The sequence below is a fragment of the Humulus lupulus genome, chromosome 8 (genome assembly GCF_963169125.1).
Source record: "Humulus lupulus chromosome 8, drHumLupu1.1, whole genome shotgun sequence".
Lineage (NCBI taxonomy): Eukaryota > Viridiplantae > Streptophyta > Magnoliopsida > Rosales > Cannabaceae > Humulus > Humulus lupulus.
In genome coordinates, this window is record NC_084800.1 from 43332045 (window position 1) to 43352035 (window position 19991).

General features: G+C 37.8%; 1 protein-coding gene across 1 annotated transcript; it reads right to left on the reverse strand.

Annotated features, from left to right (window-relative positions):
* Window positions 1-1987: 1987 nt before the first annotated feature.
* LOC133796985 (palmitoyl-acyl carrier protein thioesterase, chloroplastic) lies at window positions 1988-6900 on the reverse strand. Its single transcript, XM_062234710.1, has 7 exons — window positions 6592-6900; window positions 4853-5365; window positions 4530-4663; window positions 3960-4073; window positions 3378-3549; window positions 3193-3261; window positions 1988-2695 (listed from the first exon to the last, which is right to left on the reverse strand). Exons 2-7 carry the CDS (start codon window positions 5357-5359, stop codon window positions 2426-2428), a joined length of 1266 nt encoding a protein of 421 aa, XP_062090694.1. The 5' UTR covers window positions 5360-5365; window positions 6592-6900; the 3' UTR covers window positions 1988-2425.
* Window positions 6901-19991: the final 13091 nt, after the last annotated feature.

A 19991-nucleotide genomic window follows, 5' to 3' on the forward strand; every position in this document is an offset into this window, starting at 1 on the left:
TCCCAATAGAAAGCAAAGGCTAGATTTGAGAGACTTTTCAACGAGACACGAAACATAATTAAGCTACTTACTTAACATGATGATTTTCAACAAGAAACGAGCAAATCATTAACAGTTTCTTGTTTCAAAACTTTTTTTTTTTAAAAAAATTATTATTAATATAGGTAATTTTCGGTAAAATTTTTGTTTTTTAAACACAAAAATAAAAATATTTTTTGTTTTGTTATTTGATTTAAAAATAAATAAAAATGTGTCTGGTAATTACTTTTGTTTTTTGTTTTTTATTTTTGAAAACAAAAAACAAACAAAACATTTTGAAACTTTTATTTTTGTTCAAAAAAAATAAAAGAGACATCATGAAAGTGAGAGCCATAGATCCTGAAGAGTAATGTGGAGAAAAGATTCTGTTTAATTTTTTTTTTTTTTGAGAAATCTGTTTTAAAAATTTGTAGAAGTAAGAAATTTCTGTTTTCAAATTTTAATACATTTTAATTAAAATTTTAAAAAGTAAAAGTAGGTTACCAAACACAATTTTTAATTTTATTTTTAAAATTTTTATTAAATTCATTAAAAAATGATTTTTTAATGATTACCGAACAGGGTGAATAGTAATTGATACATCGACAGATTTTATGTTAGAATAATACGAGAAATTTCTTATAATTATGTTATACTTTGATTCTCTAAACATCACTATATATATATTATTTCTAATACGTCCAACCCTAGAAACCCTCAATCATACCAGCTAAAGTATAAAGTTGCGCAGTCCTTATTAGCCGCCATGTGTCTCCCAAAGGGAACTTCATGTGGTCAAGCTGTCCTCTCTTGCTTGCTTGTTAGTGTTAGACATATATAAATATATATATAGTTGGTTTTTCTTTCAAGACATGACCTAACTTAACTTTTTATGTGCACAGTATCAAGTAAAAGGGATCACATAATGAAAAGTAGCACATATTTACCTCAATTTTCAATAGAGACAGATGTATCCAACTAAAAAAACATTATGGAGCAAGTATATATTTGATTTAACTATCAACAAGAGCATCTCCGAGACCGATTGACATGTTATACGTATATATTTGGCATAGTTTTTAGTTAAAATATATTCTTATTAAATTACTACCAATTAGAGCTAAAAGCAGAGTAAATTTTTTTGGTAAAGTCTTTTCTTTCCCATAAAAAAATTCTCAAGAATACAAGGATTCCATCCGTAACATATAATAGTGAATAAAATAAAACTTAATAACCAAGATAGTTCACAGATCGTATACTTTAAGGTCGCACACGCACGTTGATTATTGATCAGATAAATGGGCAAAAATTTATCAAAACTAACTAACCTGTACGTATGTACATTGTACAGTACAGTCTACCTTAATTTTCATAGTCTCCTTAGGTCTTTGCTTTGCTTGTAACTTTGGATTTGCACGTTGAGCACTCAAATCTCCATTATAAGCCTACAAGAGGCTGCATTTATTATTACTATTATTGAGAATTGACTACAGCAAGGGAAAAGACCTTGATAAAATACCATACGAGGGAGTATTTGGGGCCAAAAAACCAGTTTAACTTCAAAACTATCGATCACATGGAATTACCCATTCTTAGGTTCTTAATAATCCTTTTTGAAACTGATAAACTATGATATCAAACCAGTTTGATGATCATTGGATAAATTAAGTTAATAAACTGAATTATTCACTAAATTAGAAGCAAAAAATTAGTGATTCCCTTAAAAAGGTCGTAACAATATTTGTGACCCCAAAGGCTAATGAGAAATACTAAAAAGAGTCGTTGAAATGATATTGGAAAATAAAAATTTTGAAACACCTTTCAAATGAAATCAGCTTTTTTTTTACCATAAACAGTTCTAATCTAGGTCCACTTCACTTGTTGCCTAAGCTTTTGTGAAGGGAATTTCTGGTACCCACTCCTTGGAATATGTATTCGGTTTCAAGAGATAATTTATAACTCCAACCAATAAAAAATTTCTTTCTATTTCTAAACAGAGCAAAAAATTGCAAAAGGAAAAATAAATAAATAAATAAATACATGTCTTGCCCAGTTAACTATAGGGGCCTATGGCAATAAACCTGTACTATCCAGACAGCTATATATTAGGCCAAACGACAGAACGAGAGTTGAATACTCTCCACAATACCACCAACCGACCAGGCCAGCCAAGCATGAATATATTGAGAGAGGGATTGGAGACATGATGAGAAGGTAAGAGCAAAGCTAATTACAATGAGACTTCTTTTCTTTCTTTCTCTCTTTCTTTTCTTTTCTTTTTCTGAGGACAACATATTAGAGGGAGAATATATAATTATAATATATATATGCATTAAAGAACAAAAGCAGGATTCTACACAAGCGAACACACATCAGAGGAACTAATGTTGCTCCAGCTACTCTGAGACTAAGTGCTTTCTGCTGGAAGCTCACCTGCGGATCCCAGATTGTTGGCATACTTGGGCCTCCACTCAGTCCTTCCCCTCACAATCTCACCTCCATTCTCCAGTTGAAGCAAGTGCTGGCACTCAACACCGCGAGGAGTTCCCAAATCCCCTACACCGGCATCAGAGACGGTGGTCAGCGACCGCAGCACGCTGTCCCTCCCGCACTCCCTCCTGTACTCGAGGGTCAGAGAGGAGAGCTCGTGACTCTCCAAGATTGGCAGCGGAGCACTCTGCAACAAGTGTTTAAGAATGGGCTTGTAAATGACAAGTAAAGATATCCAGGCATCATGTTTTAGACACAACTAATATATAGGCATGTCCCACTAAGAGCACATGAAGAGAAAGTTCTAGGCGAGAAAACTAAGCTAGACTCGTTTCCTTTCAATTTCTGATTCAAACACATCCGTGTATAACACTTGAAAGAGGTTTCAAACGCAATCAGAATTTATTTTATTCACTCCACCCCCAATAACTTTAAACTGATACTAGCAAATGATACCAGCCAGTACATCCTCTTACAATATCCAGATTAAACCAAATTCATGGGTATTGTTGATGGAAATAAAACAATGCTTGGCTTAACACAGGCCAAGATCATCAGCAATAAGCCTGTTGAACGAAATTACACAGCTGCCTATATTAACCCATGTACTTTCTCAAATGCATCACCAGGAAGGGAAGACAAAAACTATGGATAAAATGAAATTTTATTGCAAGTCATACATACCTCAAGGATCCAGCCAATGTATTTGACATTGTTAACATGCTGGTTGATATCCAAATCACTCCATCTAGGCTGCACAACAAAAATATCCATCACAATGAGAAAATAATATATATATATATATATATATATAAGAACAGAAAGTTTAGAAAACCATTAACGAGCTGACAAAACTGAGTTTAACTTACAGTTAAACCAGAACGAACAAAGTCCGCTGTCTTGTCATCAAGCTTTGTCAGCTTTCTACCATCTTCTTCAACGACAGGATCAAAATTCATAAAATAAGGTTCTATTTCCCCTCTAACTTCTTCAGGAATCTTTGATAACCTCCTCGTCAATTTATTCATCATCACCCAAACACTGAAAAATTAACAGAACAAAACACCAAGTCAATATCAAGTCAACCAATAAATCATACAAGGAGACCATTAAATATATAGCTAGTTTACTATTCTCAAGTCAACCAATAAATCGTACAAGGACGCCATTTAATATAATAGCTAGTTAGAAAACATTTTCTTCAGGTTACAAAACCCATGATATTAATTGAAGAGAAACTACCAAGAATACAAATTATTAGGATCCAAAGAAAGTTACATAGAGAAAAGACTCAAGCTTAGTACAAGTTTAGACAAACAGATGCATCCTTCCCCAATTTCAGTGCCCATAATTATACAACTTTTAGCACCAACTTGCCAGGACAAATAAGAAACAGTAAGAAAATGAGAAAGAACCATTCCTGTATAATATTTTTAACCAAAAAAAAATACCTGGATGCTCTTGTTAGGATTGCACCAGTTCCAGAATCCCGAATAACCCAATCCCGACGCATGCCATTTTTTCCAGATGCACTCACCCAAGTATCCACTTGAACAACATCACCCCTACAACACAGTTTTGATAAATTCATCAATCTCTAGAGTATAACACTGAATTTCTGATACAGTACAACCGAACCAAGTCATAAAATATCTTGAACCACAATATCTAATGAGATACGTATAACACACAAACACATATTTACACATAGAACTCCAGTTTATGATTAAAAAATCTCAAAACCCTGACACACTCCTAAATTCATCAATCTACTATGTGCTCAAGTCTATATCAAGCTTCTTCCCCTTCTTAAGAATAACATCAAGGATTGCAGAACTCTTGTCACATATCTCAGATGAACAAATTGATATAGTTCACATAGATATAATTCATCTTAAGTACTTATTACTTGCAGTAAGGAAGGTTCGATAAGCATATTTATTGATAGCAACATCAAACCACCTGAGCTCCGAAATATTATAAAAGTAAAAATAATTGCACTGGAAAAAGATTTAACTTACCAAGTCGGATAGCGATCTATCACAACTTGCATTTTAGTGACTACCCATATCAAGTTCTTCTTTGTCATCTCTGGTGTTGAACCAAAGCCATCACCAAGAAGCCCAGCAGACTTTACATGATTAAGTGCTGTTTCCTAAAGCAAATAATAAGAGAGGGAAAAAAAATGAAGAGTGAGAAGAACAAAGCGTACATGTGTTCATGAAGCTACTTAGTTAAATTTGTCCTACTGTTCATCAAATTTTTTTGATATGAAACTAATAACTACGATGTAAACTCAAATAATATTAAGGGTAAAAAACAGAAACTGTTTTTCATGTAATACCTGTAAATGATTCATTAATGTCTCTATAGAAGCTGTTCGATCAGCACCTATTTCATATGATCTAATTGAAAAGTTCTGTCGGAAAACAAGACCGTCCTGAACAATTCTTCCTAAACCAAATGGGTCCATGAGCATGTCCGGACGTTTGGGTTTCCAATCAAGCATCATCCACTGCTTCTCTGCTGCTAAAAAGATTGTCGTAATAGCAGCAAGAAGCATACTCCAATCAGGCAATTGGTTAATAAAAGTCCGTGGATGAGAATGAGAGGATGGCATGTCGTCCCCACCCTTCATTCCTTCCACAGAACTAGCCAAACCAACAGAAGTGCCATTGACTTTTGGTGGGGCTTGGGCATTTGCCTTGACTTGCAAAGAGCCAGAACCAGATTTTGACTTGGGTACTCTTAAATTCGTAGCTCCGGTCTTGGAACTCTTCGAGCCAGTGTTCGGAGACGGGGAAGGGGAAGCAGCAGGAAAGAACGCCGAAGTAGCAGCAGTGGCAACCATGATGAGCTATAAATATGAAGAGATTCAATCAGGCTAGTGTACCAAAAAAAGAACTGACACTAGACATTTGTCGATGTAAATTTAACAAGAAAGAAGTGCATATATTGGAATTTTCAGGGGAACAAATCCACACAAGGACACGGCTAATGAATAGTTTCAGCGTGACAACTCATACACAATCAACAGTTCTTGAGCCAGATGCAATTTCACAAAGAAAACGATGCAATTATAACAGAGCTCAGAATATTCGTTAGCTCAAACATAATACTAATACCACAGAGACAAAAGGACAAATACTCAGATTTTAAAAAACAGAAAGTAAATATAATTGGCATCAGCCATGGACTGTTCAACAACACTCGCCCGAAAATTGTCTCATAATAAGCTTTCCAGCACCCAAAACATGCTTTCAACGAGTAAAAAAAAATTAACATATGTAAATATTTATATATATAACAGAACATATTCTTCTAAAGAAAAATTGCCCACGAGATGAAATAAAATTGGCCCTTAAAATTGGCATTTTTCTTCTCAAACAATCAAAAAATATGTCATACACAAACAATAAACTTTACCAGAGAATCCCGAAGCAAAATTAACTGTTTACTCAATTAAAAAATCATCAACACATGACAAAAAAGCACGATGAATAATAGAGTGAAGCAAAAATAAAGCGATACCCTAAATTTTTTTCATCAAATGTTTGGAACGAAAATTTGGGCAGATCTGGGAAGAACACTGCAAGTATCTAAACGAAAAATCTAATATCGTGTCATTACACACGCGCTCACACACACACACACGCATAGACAGAGAAAAAAGAAATTGAAAACTTTCCATAATTCAAAGGAAAACTATCCCTATAAACCATTTCAATGCATCTACATAGCCGTGAAATTTTCAAAAACACGAAAAGGAGAGACGTGAAACATAACTGTAACGCATTTGGCTCCCGAGGAAACAGAGAAAAGGCTACATAATTTACATTTCTGAAAACAGATCTCTAATTTAAGAGCCAGAGGAACGAAATTTCTCGCAAAAAAAACGTCTTAACAAAACCATTCCCACTCAGAACGCTTACTTTTTCCGTTTCTATAAAAGATAAACAAAACCAGAGCTATCAGCCTTCTCTTACCCCGAACTTTCTCGTCAACCCAACAAAAACCTCAGATCAGACGCCAAAAATAAAAGAGAAAACGAAAGCAAAAGATAGAGAATGGCCGCGTCCGTACCTCAATAAGTGAGCAGAGAGAAAACCCAAAACAGCAGGAGAGGAGGGATATATATAAGGAAATGCAGGAAGACGAAGAAGAAAGGGGCTAATGCGTCATTTGGGATCTAGAAGCTTGTGGTTTCTAGTAATAGTTTTCGATCTTCTTCTTCTTCTTCTTTTCTTCTATCTCCTTCTTCGTCTTCTTCTTCTTCTTCTTTGGTGGGTTGCCTTGGTAAGGTTTCGTTAAGCTAGTTTTTAAGAGAGAGAGGGAGAGAATTGGAAATAAGAAATTAGGGCCAGCGATTTCGTGGGTGGTGGGCAATTAACCTCCACCCACACCCCGCTTATTATATACTCTCTACCTGGCGATCCCGCCTCTCTTTTTTTTCAAAGTTCCATTTTCCAAGCTATAACAACTCTTATTTACTTCTTTGCCCCTCCCTTACTTTGCCTAGAATTTTCTTTTCTTTTTTTTGTTTTTGTTTTTGTTCTTTTCTATTTTGAACATAATTTTTTTATTTTTTATTTTAAAAAAAAAGAAGACAAAAACTAGCGGAAAAAACACCCTGAATTATTTATTTAGTGCTATATCCCCAAATTCATATTTAATATAGGCTATTAGTAAATTAAAGTAACGGACAATCAAATCAATTACATCCATTACATGACCATCGAAAACTAATATACTTACTAAAATAAAATATGTGCATTGCTTGCCACACAAAAAAAAAATGTGTGTGTAGCACTCTCTCTCGTGTCACGTGACACGCACGTGTTTAATTGAAACTTTTACTATTGGACTACACTAATTCCTTGAAATTATCTCTAAATATTATTAGTTCATTAGTTTTGTTTGGGACACTTAGCACTAACCCTATTGTGTTATTTAATCAATAACTTATGCATGGACCTCAAGTGCTACCAATTTTCTTTGCTAATTAAAAACCCCTAAAGTTGAACAAAATAGCATTTAATCCTCTCTCTAAAAATTTAAATAAATAGTCTTGATTCAACAAATATTCTTCCTGCTACGAAGAATTATGTTTGAACCCACACTACTCAATAATCATGCCACTTAGTAAATACTTGTATCAATAATAATAATGCCACACTACTCACGTAGTTTACATGAGTGTTTCTTAATATTAACGAGTAGAACAAAAAAAATTAGGTAATTTTAGCAATACAGAATTATGGAGATTCACGTAGAAATTAGAGCTAGAGCTAATCCAATATTCATTTAGAAAGAAATAGTGTCTTTAATTAAATTGATGAAGCTCTGGACTTTAGTACTCTTCTCACCTATTCTAGGGGTCAATGTCAAAACAAGTGAACAACATTTATTAATGAATAAATGAAAAGGAAAGAGTTCTTGAAAAGAAAATTAATTGTGGAGAATTAAATCACGTATTCATACTGCTGCCGCCTATTGATTTATAGACACTCCAATTCATCAATTAATATTAATAATAGTTATATCTTTACCCATATTTTTGGAACTCAGAATTGATGAGGGACAGCGCACAGAAAATAAATATATTTAATTAAATTTGTTTTGTTTTGGATTTTAACCCCCCAAAAAAATGAAGTAAGAAATTAAACAAATTTGAAAAAAAATCAATATGTAGGAAATTTTATTGTGTAATTGTTGTTCATATTTTATGCGTACAACAATGTGACTTCGATGGATTGTGTCGTTTAGTCCTCTTCGAGATCTAAAGCCCGATATATGGATGTCGTTTTTAAAATAATCAGAGAACAAGCTCCAAGGAATATCAACAGAATCATCACCTGAGGACTCGGAATGGGAAGTAGCCTCCCAAGTAGTTATATTTATCCTGTGAACCTCCTCGGGTTGTAACTAGCCTAGCAAACCTCAAGGACCTCTCTCCACAAAAGGAGAACTCTCATGCCAAGTATCAGTCAGAGAGACATTCGGAACCACACAAACGTACCTGACTACTTTTGGTGGCTACAGGGATCGTGTTGCCAGTTTCGTCCAAGCGGCAAAGGGGATGTCTCAAGACGACTCCTGACATAGAAATACGTGTAGCTACCTCTTGACAGTACCAGGAATTCATCTTTTCAAATAAGGTTGTGGGCTTAACATCCTCATATTGGCTCCATTGAATGACAAATATGGCCCACAACCCTACCGTTTGGGGAATAACCCATAATTTACGTGTAAATTACTCTCATTATGGGAAGATTATTGTAATCAGCTCTCATTAATGAGTTTAATCTCTAACTTTAGTGTATACAAAAACGCTGCCTAAATCTTTAGAAAATTTGAGTTTTGAAAGTTATTATTTCTTAATACAATTGACTAATAGACCAATGTTAATTAATAACTTGAACACGAGAATCTAGTATTCTCTCATTTCTTTAAGCTTCATCTGTTTATTTGTAGTTGACGAAAAAACTATTCAATAGTAATAGCTTGAAATCTTGCACTAGTAAAAAATTAAGAATATTGTTGATAATTTTTTTCATACCGTTATGTCTTCTTAATGTATACATACGAGCTATACTAGTAATTTATAATACTATAAGGCAATTTGAGAATATAATTGGATTAGGTACAATAATTTTTAGATTTATTTGCACAATAGGTCTATATACTTATTTTGGCAAGTTGCTCCCAAATTTTTTTTAATTTTTTCAAACTAACCCCTAAACTTTCAATTTGTTGGCCGTTGTGACCATATACATGTAAATGACCAAAAATTATGTTCCTACACAAAAAATTTAGGGACTAGTTTGCAAATTGATTTATGTATCATATACAAAGTATTAAATACGTTTTAAAATTAAAAATAATTTGAATTAAATAAATTAGGGTGATTTTGATTATATTAGAAAATATTTTTACAAAATTTGGTGAAAAAGTACAATCTTGAATTCATTTATTATATATAATGTTTTAAAATAGTATTAATTAAAACAATAAAATACTAAGTTGGTGCTAAGATAAACAACATGATAGTACTAATTAAATAATAGGGAACTAAGTCGTTTTTGGGACAAACAATAGGGTACCAAAATGTTATGTTTCCAAAAGTTTATTTATATTAAAAATATCTATTTGTATGAATGGTTCCTAAATTTTCTGTGTGTGAACATAATTTTTAGGCATTTAACGGTGTAAGGTCACGACTGCCAATAGATAAAAATATTAAGGATGGATTCGCAAAAAACTAATGAGACCAATTTGCCAAAACATGTAAAGTTTAGGAACTTGCTGTAATGTCTCAAATTTCCTAATGTGGCTTAGTGTCTAGATTGGGGGGCCAGGAGGGTCATAATTAATTTAATGCATTATTATGTGATTATATGCATGATTATGTGTATTGTATTATCATATGATTGTATTCCCATATATGTAGGTCATTTCTTATAAGAATGGCATTTGTGTAATTTTGGCATGTTGAGAGTGTATTTGTATATTTATGTGCATATATGTGATATATGGGTAAAATCATATTATTATGTGATTATGTTTGAGTTATTCGACATGAGACGATCCTAAGGAAAAAAATTAGCGGTTTTGTCATAACGGGGTTAATTATCGGGCTCGGGGTGAGCCTAGGGGTAATTTGGTGTTTAGTACATTACCGAGAATAAGCGAGTAATGGGATATGATTTAGTAATTATTTGAGGATATTGGGCATAGTGAGAATTGGAGGACATTAATTATGATTAACGGGGTAGGTGAAAAATGACAAATTTGCCATTGGGTGGCTTTCAGGGTTTTAGATGGCCCTAGGGGCATTTTGGTCATTTAAGGCTTTAGATATATTTAAGCTAAGTCGAGCTGCGGCCCTTGGGGGGCAGGTCGCAACCCGCCTGTCTCTTGTTGGCTAGGCTTAGTTTTATTTAGTTTTAGGCGCGGGTTTTCGAACCTTAAGGCTCGGTATCAAATCTAGTAATCATTTTAGTAGGATTCGAGGTCCCGGGAGCTAGGACTTGGTCCCGATAATCTTTTATTACTCATTTTATTGATGGGATTTCATATTTGGTTATGATTAGGTGACCGCTAAGGGGCCTAAGGTTAGGATCATTCTCAAGGGTTGTTCTTTATTTATTTTACGCTCAAGTTTTAGTTAAGAAAACTGCACCCAGTATGTGACATACATGATTATTGACAAGGCAAGTTGAGTGCTTTATATATGGACATTTGTTGCATTGTGAATGCCTGGTTGCATTGCTTACTTGTGATTGGCACTAACTTATCAGTCAGAAACGGCAATAGTGCTGAGCACTGGTCGTATGGAATTGACTTATGAGTCAAGAGCGCCAATAGCGTATTGAACGCTGGTCAATATGATTAGATCTAATCAACAAGAGCATTATATGCTCATCTGACCTATTGGTCAAAGAAAAACTAAAGTGTTTGGCTAGTCTATGGCTAGTTACTCAGAGTCGGGGCTAAAAGGCTCAAGTGACTTGATGGTCACATGGCTTAGGGCACAGGACCCCAGAATGTCTTATTTGTCATCTATTCAGGGCGCAAGACCCCAGGATCTCTCATCAGTCATCTTTACAGAGCGTGGGACCCTAGAATGACTTAATAGTCATCCATCCAGGGCGCAAGACCCCAGATTGACTTAATAGTCATCATCTGTTTAGGGTTGCGAGCCCTAGAATGATTTCATGATCAATTATTAATACTTTTATACATACAGTAATAAGTTTTCTTGTTGAGCCTTGGCTCACGGGTGCTATGTGGTGCAGGTGAAGGGAAATAAAAGCTTACTGAGCCTTGAGTGCAGAGCTTAAGTGGCGATGTGTACATATGCGACCGCTTGACTACCACGGCGAAGGAGTTTCTCAGGGGAACTAGGGTTTAACCCTATTTTGACGCTTAGGTTACGGGCCGCGACATGCCCCTCCTAGGGCTGAGGCCACCACCTCCAAACCCAGAAATCTTCATCTCTTCCTGCATTTTCTTCAGACTAACTGTAATGCCCCAAATTTCCTAATAAGGTTTAAGACCTTGATTAAGAGGCCGGGAGGGCCATAATTGATTTATTATAGTATTTAATGATTATATGCATGCTTACGTGAATTATATTATTATATGATGGTGGATACATTCATATGGGAGAATTTATTATTGTGAGGGTATTTTGGTAATTTGGCCGCTGTGGGCGTAATTGTATATTTTGGGTGCATGACTGTGATTAATTAATATAGCCACATTATAAGGTGGATTGGTTCGAGCTTTTCGACATAAGACGATCATGAGATGTAAGTGTTCGGTCTAGTCATAACGGGTTTAAGTTCGGGGCTCGGGGTGAGTCTCGGGGTGAATTTAATGATTAGAACATTACCATGAATTAAAGGGTAATGGGATATGATTTATTGGTATTTGGGAATATTGAGAATAGCGGGAATTAGAGAGCGTTAATTATAATTAGCGAGATAAACGGGAAAGGACGGTTTTACCCTCGGAAGCTTTTAGAGGGGTTTATTTGGCTTAGGGGCATTATGGTCTTTTGATCCTAAGGATATATATGACTTAGGAGGGCTATAGAAGGACAGAGCAAAACAGAGGCTATCCTCTTCCCTTCCCGTACACTACCTTCCCTTCTTTCTTCTTTGGTGTTCTTGAGGCCATCTTGGGGCTTTGAGCTAGGAAATCAAAGGTGGCAGCTAGGGGTCTTGCTTCAACCATTAAAGGGGATTCAAAACCGGTTCCAAGGTGAGTTCTAGTCACTTACTTCAGGTGATGCTCTGTTTTCAAGCTTTGGTTTTCAGCTTTTGGTTCTTGTTAGAAGTTTGGATTCAAAGGGGTTTTGATGGATGATAAGATTGGGTTTTGATGAGGGGAGGTTATGGGTGCTGTCAAGGGGTTTAATTGTATGTTAGAAAGAGGTTTTATGAAGGTTTGAAGGACTGGTTTGAGAGGAAAAAACACAGGGGAAGAATTGAGGTCGCGTGCTGGTTTTTGCCTAGTCTGGGCTGAGCGCCACGGCGCAGCCCTTGGCGTCTGGCAGGGGGAGGGCCGCGGCCCTTATGGCCAATTTTGCTAAAACATGTTTTTAAGCTTGGGGATTCAAGCCATAGGCCTCGGGGTTGCACCTAGTACCTGGTTAAGTGGGGATTGATGTTCCGGAGGCTAGATATTGATTTGGGAACTTATGTTGATCATTTTTATTGATGATATCTTATATTTGGTTATGATTAGGTGACCGCTAAATGACTAAAAGTTGATCATTCTCAAGGGTCGTTCTCTTAATCATTCTAGCTCGACTTTGAGGTAAGAAAACTGCACCCTGTGTATATGAGACATGCATGGTTATTATGATGCATGTTGGTTGATTAATGAGTATGACATGCGTGGTTATTAATGATGCATGTCGGTTGATTAATATGTATGACATGCATGGCTATTCTTGATGCATGTTGGTTGACTATTAAACGTGACATGCATGGCTGTTATTGGTGCATGTTGGATTGTTGAATATATTGCGTATGATGCATAAGAAACATGTGATTAGGACATGCTTTGTATGCTGGGTGTGATATCGTTCAGAGCTTGAGCTTCTGTGTTAGTACATAGTCCTAATTGTACTAATATCTGTTTAGTAAGCATGCTAAATATCTTGTCTATGGATATTGGACATGTGATATATGTTTGGTGGCATGGCTTACCTGTGTATGGCGCTGACTTATTAGTCAGAATCGACAATGGTGCCAGATCCATCTGTGAAGCTGTGACTTATTAGTTAAGTTCACCACGGGCTGAGCACTGGTCGTGTTTTACCGACCCAAGGGTCAGAAGTGGCAGTGCGTTGTGAACGCCGGGCCGATTAAAGATTAGATCTAATCGAGGTCGGCATTGAATGACTCATATGGGGTATTAATGCTGGACCGACCGGAAGGTCAATGAGAACTATAAGCGCTTGCCTGGTCTATGACCAGATGTTTATGGCCAAGGTATATGACCCCGGTGACTGTTTGTCACATGGCCAAGGGACGCTGTCCATAGCACGACTCTAGGGTCGGGAGGAAGGTTATGTCAGTGACCATTCACCATGCACCTGTCCTAATCAAACTTATGAAAGGATCACTTGTCAATTAAGCCCTGGTGACCCTATCGTCACATGGCTAGAAGGAGCAATGCTCATTGGTGTGACTTTTGGCTATTGTCACCTATTTGCTGGGACTGATAGTCCTGAATGGTTATCATTATCGTTGTTGAGACTATGACTCGGTTTATTGTGTTTTCTTGCTGGGCTTTGGCTCACGGGTGCTACGTGGTGCAAGTAAAGGCAAGAGAAAGCTGGACCATCCTTGAGTTGGAGAGCTTAGGTGATGATGTGTACATATGCAGCTGCTCGTCCGCCACGGCCGAGGTTTAAAGTGGAACTAGGATTAAACCCTGTTTTGCCGCTTAGAACGGCCTGTTATAAATATTTTCTGTAATAAACTATGAAACTTTATTTTCGGGATCCCAATGTATATATTAAACGTTCTAGTGAAATGTTACATCTTAACCAAAATGTTTAATCCCTAAATTGCTAATCATACCTAGATCACGTTTTTGGCCAAATGACTCGATTAACGAGTTTAGCACTGTTTGCAAGGCACACCGTAACGGTCCCTGGAGTTTGAAGCGTTACACCAACTCACCCAAAATCACCTCAACCCAGCAATTTAACCCAGAAATTAAGCTTAAGTACCTCAACCACACCATCTAAACTTTGCTATAAGTTCACACAGCCATGAAACTCAGCTCACAATCAAACTTAACATCATAATCCCAATTCACATGCAACTCATGGTTTAAACTACAATTCCACTGAAACTCAAGAAATTTGAAGGTTAAACTCCTTACCTCAGCTGATAATTCCTGGCCTTCTTTGCTCCCCCACCTTCAAAGCTCTCTCTCACACAAGCCTCAAGCCTTGGATTTCTGCTGAAAATCTCCCAAGCTCACACACCACAGTCCAAAGTAGTAAACCGACTTTGAGAGGATTAAGCTAAAAACGGATCCTTCCCTTTTGTTCCAGCAGTTTCTTTTACTTAACTATATCTAACTTTATTCTCACAAAATGACCAAGCTGCCCCTTAAGCTTAGCCTCTATCCTTAATTGACCTAAGGGCAATTTTAGTCATTTACCTAATCACGCTAAGTCCTCGAGGTCCAAAATATTAATTTCCCCAATATTCTTTCCTATACACTCTAACCTCAAATACATCTCCGAACATTTACTTCCATACCCCGATAACCCAATAATACATCTAACACCCAAAATACCCCTCGACTCGCCCTGAGTCGGATTCTCAACCCCGTTGTGACTTTCGGGCTAACCGCTCCCCAGGACTGTCTCGGATCGTGCTACACAGAAATATATCACATGCATATCATATTTATCACATTTATGCCCTCAGCGGGCTAACATCACAAACATACGCCAAATATCCAAACGGGGCCGACATGCACATTTAACTCAACTAAACATGCATATCTATCACATACTCACATAAATTCACATATTAACACATTAAATCATTTATTGCCCTCCAGGCACGCTAATCAAGGCCCAAAGCCCTATTAGCAAATTTGGGTCGTTACAGCCGTGGTCCAGGGACGGGGTATGGGCTGGGTCGGGGGTCCTAAATATATTTAATACAATAAAAATTCAATTGCATACTAAATACAATATAATTTAGTACAACATTTTAATACACATGAATACCAAATCCAGTGTTAGTATGAAAATAATATTATACAATACAATACCAAACGTGCCCTTACTGTGTAATAATTTAATCTCATTAAAAAAACTTTTGATAGTTTTATCTTATTTAATTCTCATCTCTATATATTTGAATGATATTGTTGGCAAGTTATCAGCTCATTCATTTTTCTTTATTTTTTTCTCTTATAATTTTTAATATAATCCAATCTTATTCAATCCTACCACCCAAAAGTGACCTTAATATATAAATATTTTAAGGAAATCACTATTCACACATTCAACTATAAGTATTACATCAACTCGTAAGAATTTAGGTATCCTAAACTCTTATCAAATTAAACATATATTACAATAATTTAATTGTCTTCATATTTAATATTTATATACATATGGTTATTCTATTTTTTTTTCTTTTTTTTACATTGTGAGAGGAGATTTAAACATTGGACTTTTTTTCTTTGAGAAAAAATGTAGTACCAACAGGCTGTACCTATGACTACAAGATTAGTTATTCTATTATTAGGTAAGTTTCTTTATTTTATAGAGTGGGATACTCTTATTAATTTATATTAATAATGTAAATTATATCATGGATAACCACACCTATATATGGTAGAGTTTATTGAAAAGTGTACGTAAAAACTTATGACCACAAAAATTTTAATTCGCTTATAAATAAAAGAGCTAGGTTTTTTATTTTTTTTTTGGAGAAAATAAATGAAAGAGCTAGTTGATTGAATGAGTTTTGATGTGCAGAAATAATATATTGTTGGGTAACTGTGCATTAAAAAAAAACTTTGCTTTATCATATTTTGAGAGAAAATTTGTATATTTAGGATATGTGAAATTAAATATAAGTGTAACTCTTACAATTATATTTATTTTATCATAAAAAATCTAAAATTTAATTATCATCAAACTATCCCCACATATGCAAGTTGTGAAGTTGAGGAAATTTTATGAAATATAATAAATATGATATTGAAAAGAAAAAAAAAACTAAGGTACAAAATTATGCATTACTAAATATAAATGAAATTATGAAAACCACGTGATTGTGGTGAAAGAATAAATTCATTACAAACATAATTTTTAAAATTAAACTTGAATACATTTTAATTTACAAATAAAAATGAATTTTTTTATCAGTAAAAATGAATTTTTTTAGGCTCCTTATAATTTTAAGAAAAAGAAGATGATAATAGTACATAAATCAGATTTGTACTAGATATTTGTTATTTTATTTATTTATTTTTAAAATTTATTCTATATAAAAAATGTGAAAATAACAATTTTTTTTATTTAAACGGTTTGTTTTGTTAACTTTAAAATATTATAAATATCATTATTATAATAATTGTTGACGCGGTTCTTCGGCAACAGATAATTAAGAGAAGAAGAGAAAAAGATTAGTACTTAAAAGTAGAACCGTCGCAGATGTGAAATCTTTGTGGAAAGAACTAGGTGACCCTAAACACGTTTTTAAGTGGTTCGAAGGTTAAAATCCTTCTACTCCACTAGTCAATATTATTGATCTTTTCTGGGTAATTGGTTTACAAAATGTATAGTTCTTACAAGATTATTTTTTCCAACCTCTATCAACTCTCAGGGTCTCCATATTTATAGGAGAAGGCACCTGGAAATTGGTAGGGAGGTCATCCCGTGACCTTACCATTTGTCATATCAAGTCTGTGATATTCATGATTAATTCCTAAACCTGACACACAAGTGTGGTCTAATTAGTATGGAAGGAGATAATGGGCCGCACGGCCCAACCCGTCCGTGGGTGCCTGAATACGCACGTTCCTGCTGCGTGTCTGAGAAGTCAGGGGGATATCGGACACGTGATGGCAGGATTATGCACGTTTATCTTGCGTGTTGACTTCCCATAGGGTCAGAGCTTCCTGAGAAGCTCGCTACCGGAGCAATCCATAACCCGAGCTGATCCGTCAGTGGTCGCCGGATGTTGTTCCCAGCTCCTGGTGCAACAAGAGGGAGCTGGAAACAGGACCCCCTCGAGCTAGAAAGGGCCCGTCCTGAAAATAGAGCCTCTGGCTTGTGGGAGCCTCGGGCTAAATCATGTTTAGTCCGTCCTGCTAAACAGCCCGTGGGAAAACCAGGGCGTACATCTGCCCCCCAAGCTCCTGCTCGTGGTCCATGACGTCAGATATGGGAGACCACAGTAGGGGCTTTTAGACTTCTCCCACAACCCTTCGCATTCCATGCTTTTCGCATGCGTCTGATACGTGGAACGCCGTGGGTGGCGACGGTACACTCTACGAGAACCGCATTAAATGGCCTAGCCTACTGTCCAGCCGTCGTTTCACATTTCGAGTGGAGGGTCTCCCAGGAGCCTTTTACACGTGATCCTCCCTTGTATAAAAGGGGGTGGTCTTCCCACGCACGGGCCACCTTACCATTCAGAACCTCTCAAATTTCCTTCTTTTCTCTTTGACCTTCCGAAGAACAAAACCCTCATTTCCATTGCTCTCATCTTCTCCGTTCACGAAGCTTAAGCGTTCGAGTTCCTTCAAAGCCTTGGAGACCACTGTGCCAACGAAGCTCCTACCAGCGCAGCAACCTCGCTCACCATCCAACCATATACTGTAAGTCTTCTGTCCCTGTTTATTTTTGAAAGCATGCCACTGTAGCCTAGGTAAAATTTTTTACTGTAGCCACATGCAGAGGTTTTCTGGGTCGCGCGGATATGGAGGGTGATGGCCCTTCTTAGATTAGGGCACACTTGCCATGGGACATCGCCTTAGAATATGGGTTCCATGATTCTCTCTTAGGAACAATTTCTGGGTAGGATCCTTAGGAATTTTGGGTGCAAAAACCGGGTAGCTTAGGGAATAGGCCTTAAAAGCGGTTTTGCCACGCCTTGCCTGTTGAAACTTTTCCCCCAAGGCAATTTTTTACTCTGAGCCCTCTGACACACGAATTCCGAGTAATCTGGGATCTGTTGAGGGCATAGGCGCGTGTTCCTTGGAACGCGTGGCACCACTCTCCACGGGCTGGGCTTACCCCAGCTCGTGTACTTAATACTTGCTTCACTCTCCTGCTTGGGTCGCCTTTTCTAAAGTGTTTTCTTTTGTTCGATAGGCGACCAGATGGCTCCAAAGAGAAATCTGCCACAGAAGAATGTGGGAAGTTCGGCCTCCCAGCAGGATAAAGGAAAGGCGGTGGTGACCAGCTCGCCAATTCCTCACTTTGGGCCGGCGGTGGAGAAGCAAGCCGAGGTGGCTCCTGACGCGTTTTTCGAGGCGGAGAGAATCGTCTCGAAAATAACCAGCCAGGCAAAGATCACCAAAATCTTCCTTAACCACAACATTCCTCTGGGGAAGACCTCCGTGATCGCCCGACCTGCTGCGGATGGGGAGAGGAGCTGCACGCCGCTCGACGAGTCGTTCGCGGCCTGGAGCGGGGAACACTTCAAGGCAGGGGCCTTCCTCCCCCTGGATCAGTATTTTGCTGATTTTCTGAACTATGTGGGGTTGGCCCCATTTCAGCTCCCCCCCAATTCATACCGTCTGCTGGCGGGACTGAGGTATTTGTTCCAAAAGCATGAGTGGGAGGTCCCCACTCCAGCTGATATTCTATATTTCTTTTGCCTCAAAGCCAGCCCGGACCAGCGGGGGCGAGGCGACGGGTTCTATTACTTAACCCGCTTCCCTAACACAGCAGCAGTGATCGAGCTGCCGAGCCGTCCAAACGACTTCAAAGACCAGTTTTTTATGTCAACTGGGTTCCGAAACTGCGATCATCACTATTTCAACCGCCCTCGTAAGTAATCCTTGATTTAGCTCGCCTTTTAACGGTTATCTTATTTTAGCTCGTCCCTTATTCCAATTCTGATTTCAACCAACCTTGCAGCCATCTACTCGAGGACCGAAAAGTCTGTGACCCTCGGGGGTCAATACGATACACTGGTGAACTTGCCCCCCAGTGAGAAAGACTACCGCGTGCTCGTGACGGACGAGACGATGGTATTCTGCAAGCTGATTTTCCCAAATCAGACTTTGAATTTGAAAAGGCCCCGGGGGCCTCCCCCAGCTCGCGACAACAGGCCGATCGTCGCGGAGGAGGTCGCAGATGATGAAGGCGAGGAAGAAGGTGAGGAAGTTCCTCTGGTGAGGAACAGGAAGAGGAGCTTGGAGGTCGCCCAGGGGATGAGTGAGGAGAGAGCCCAATCCGAAGCAGCCGCGGGTCCTTCCGGTCAAGGTAACTCTTACTTATTTAAGAACGTAGATAGGGCCACTGCAGACCCCCGGCTGGTTAGGTTCAACCCTAGGCAGCTCGTCCATCGTCACCCAAGGAATCCGGACCTGGACACGCTCCTGCTCCACTGCGTTGACCAGCTCGTGCTGGACAACCAAGAGAGTCGGCCTAAGGGTACCGTAGTAGTAGATAATACCCTAGCCTTTAGGTCGGCCATTTTTGAGGAGTACGGGACCAATTTACGCACGTGGCCTGCGCTCCAGAGGGGCATCTATGCTCCGGGGATTAGGCAGTACGTAGAAGAGTCCAGCCCCGATTCAGAACCGGACCTAGAACCTTCGCCAGTTCGCGAGATAATCGTCCTGGGCTCTTCCAGCTCGGGGGGTAGGGCTCCCTTAGTATTTGCTTTCTTATTGCCTTTGGACCTTTTGTCTTTATTTCTGTATGATTGCTAATAACCGTGTTTTTTGCTCTTGGCAGAAGAGATGTC

What these genes read in the sequence shown, in the direction of transcription:
- LOC133796985 (XM_062234710.1), bottom strand. Translation starts at nt 5,359, where the DNA reads ATGGTTGCCACTGCTGCTACTTCGGCGTTCTTTCCTGCTGCTTCCCCT. An exon ending in CATTAATGAATCATTTACAG is followed by an intron (nt 4,664 to 4,852) that starts GTATTACATGAA and finishes TATTTGCTTTAG; the next exon opens with GAAACAGCACTTAATCATGT. An exon ending in ATAGATCGCTATCCGACTTG is followed by an intron (nt 4,074 to 4,529) that starts GTAAGTTAAATC and finishes ACTGTGTTGTAG; the next exon opens with GGGTGATGTTGTTCAAGTGG.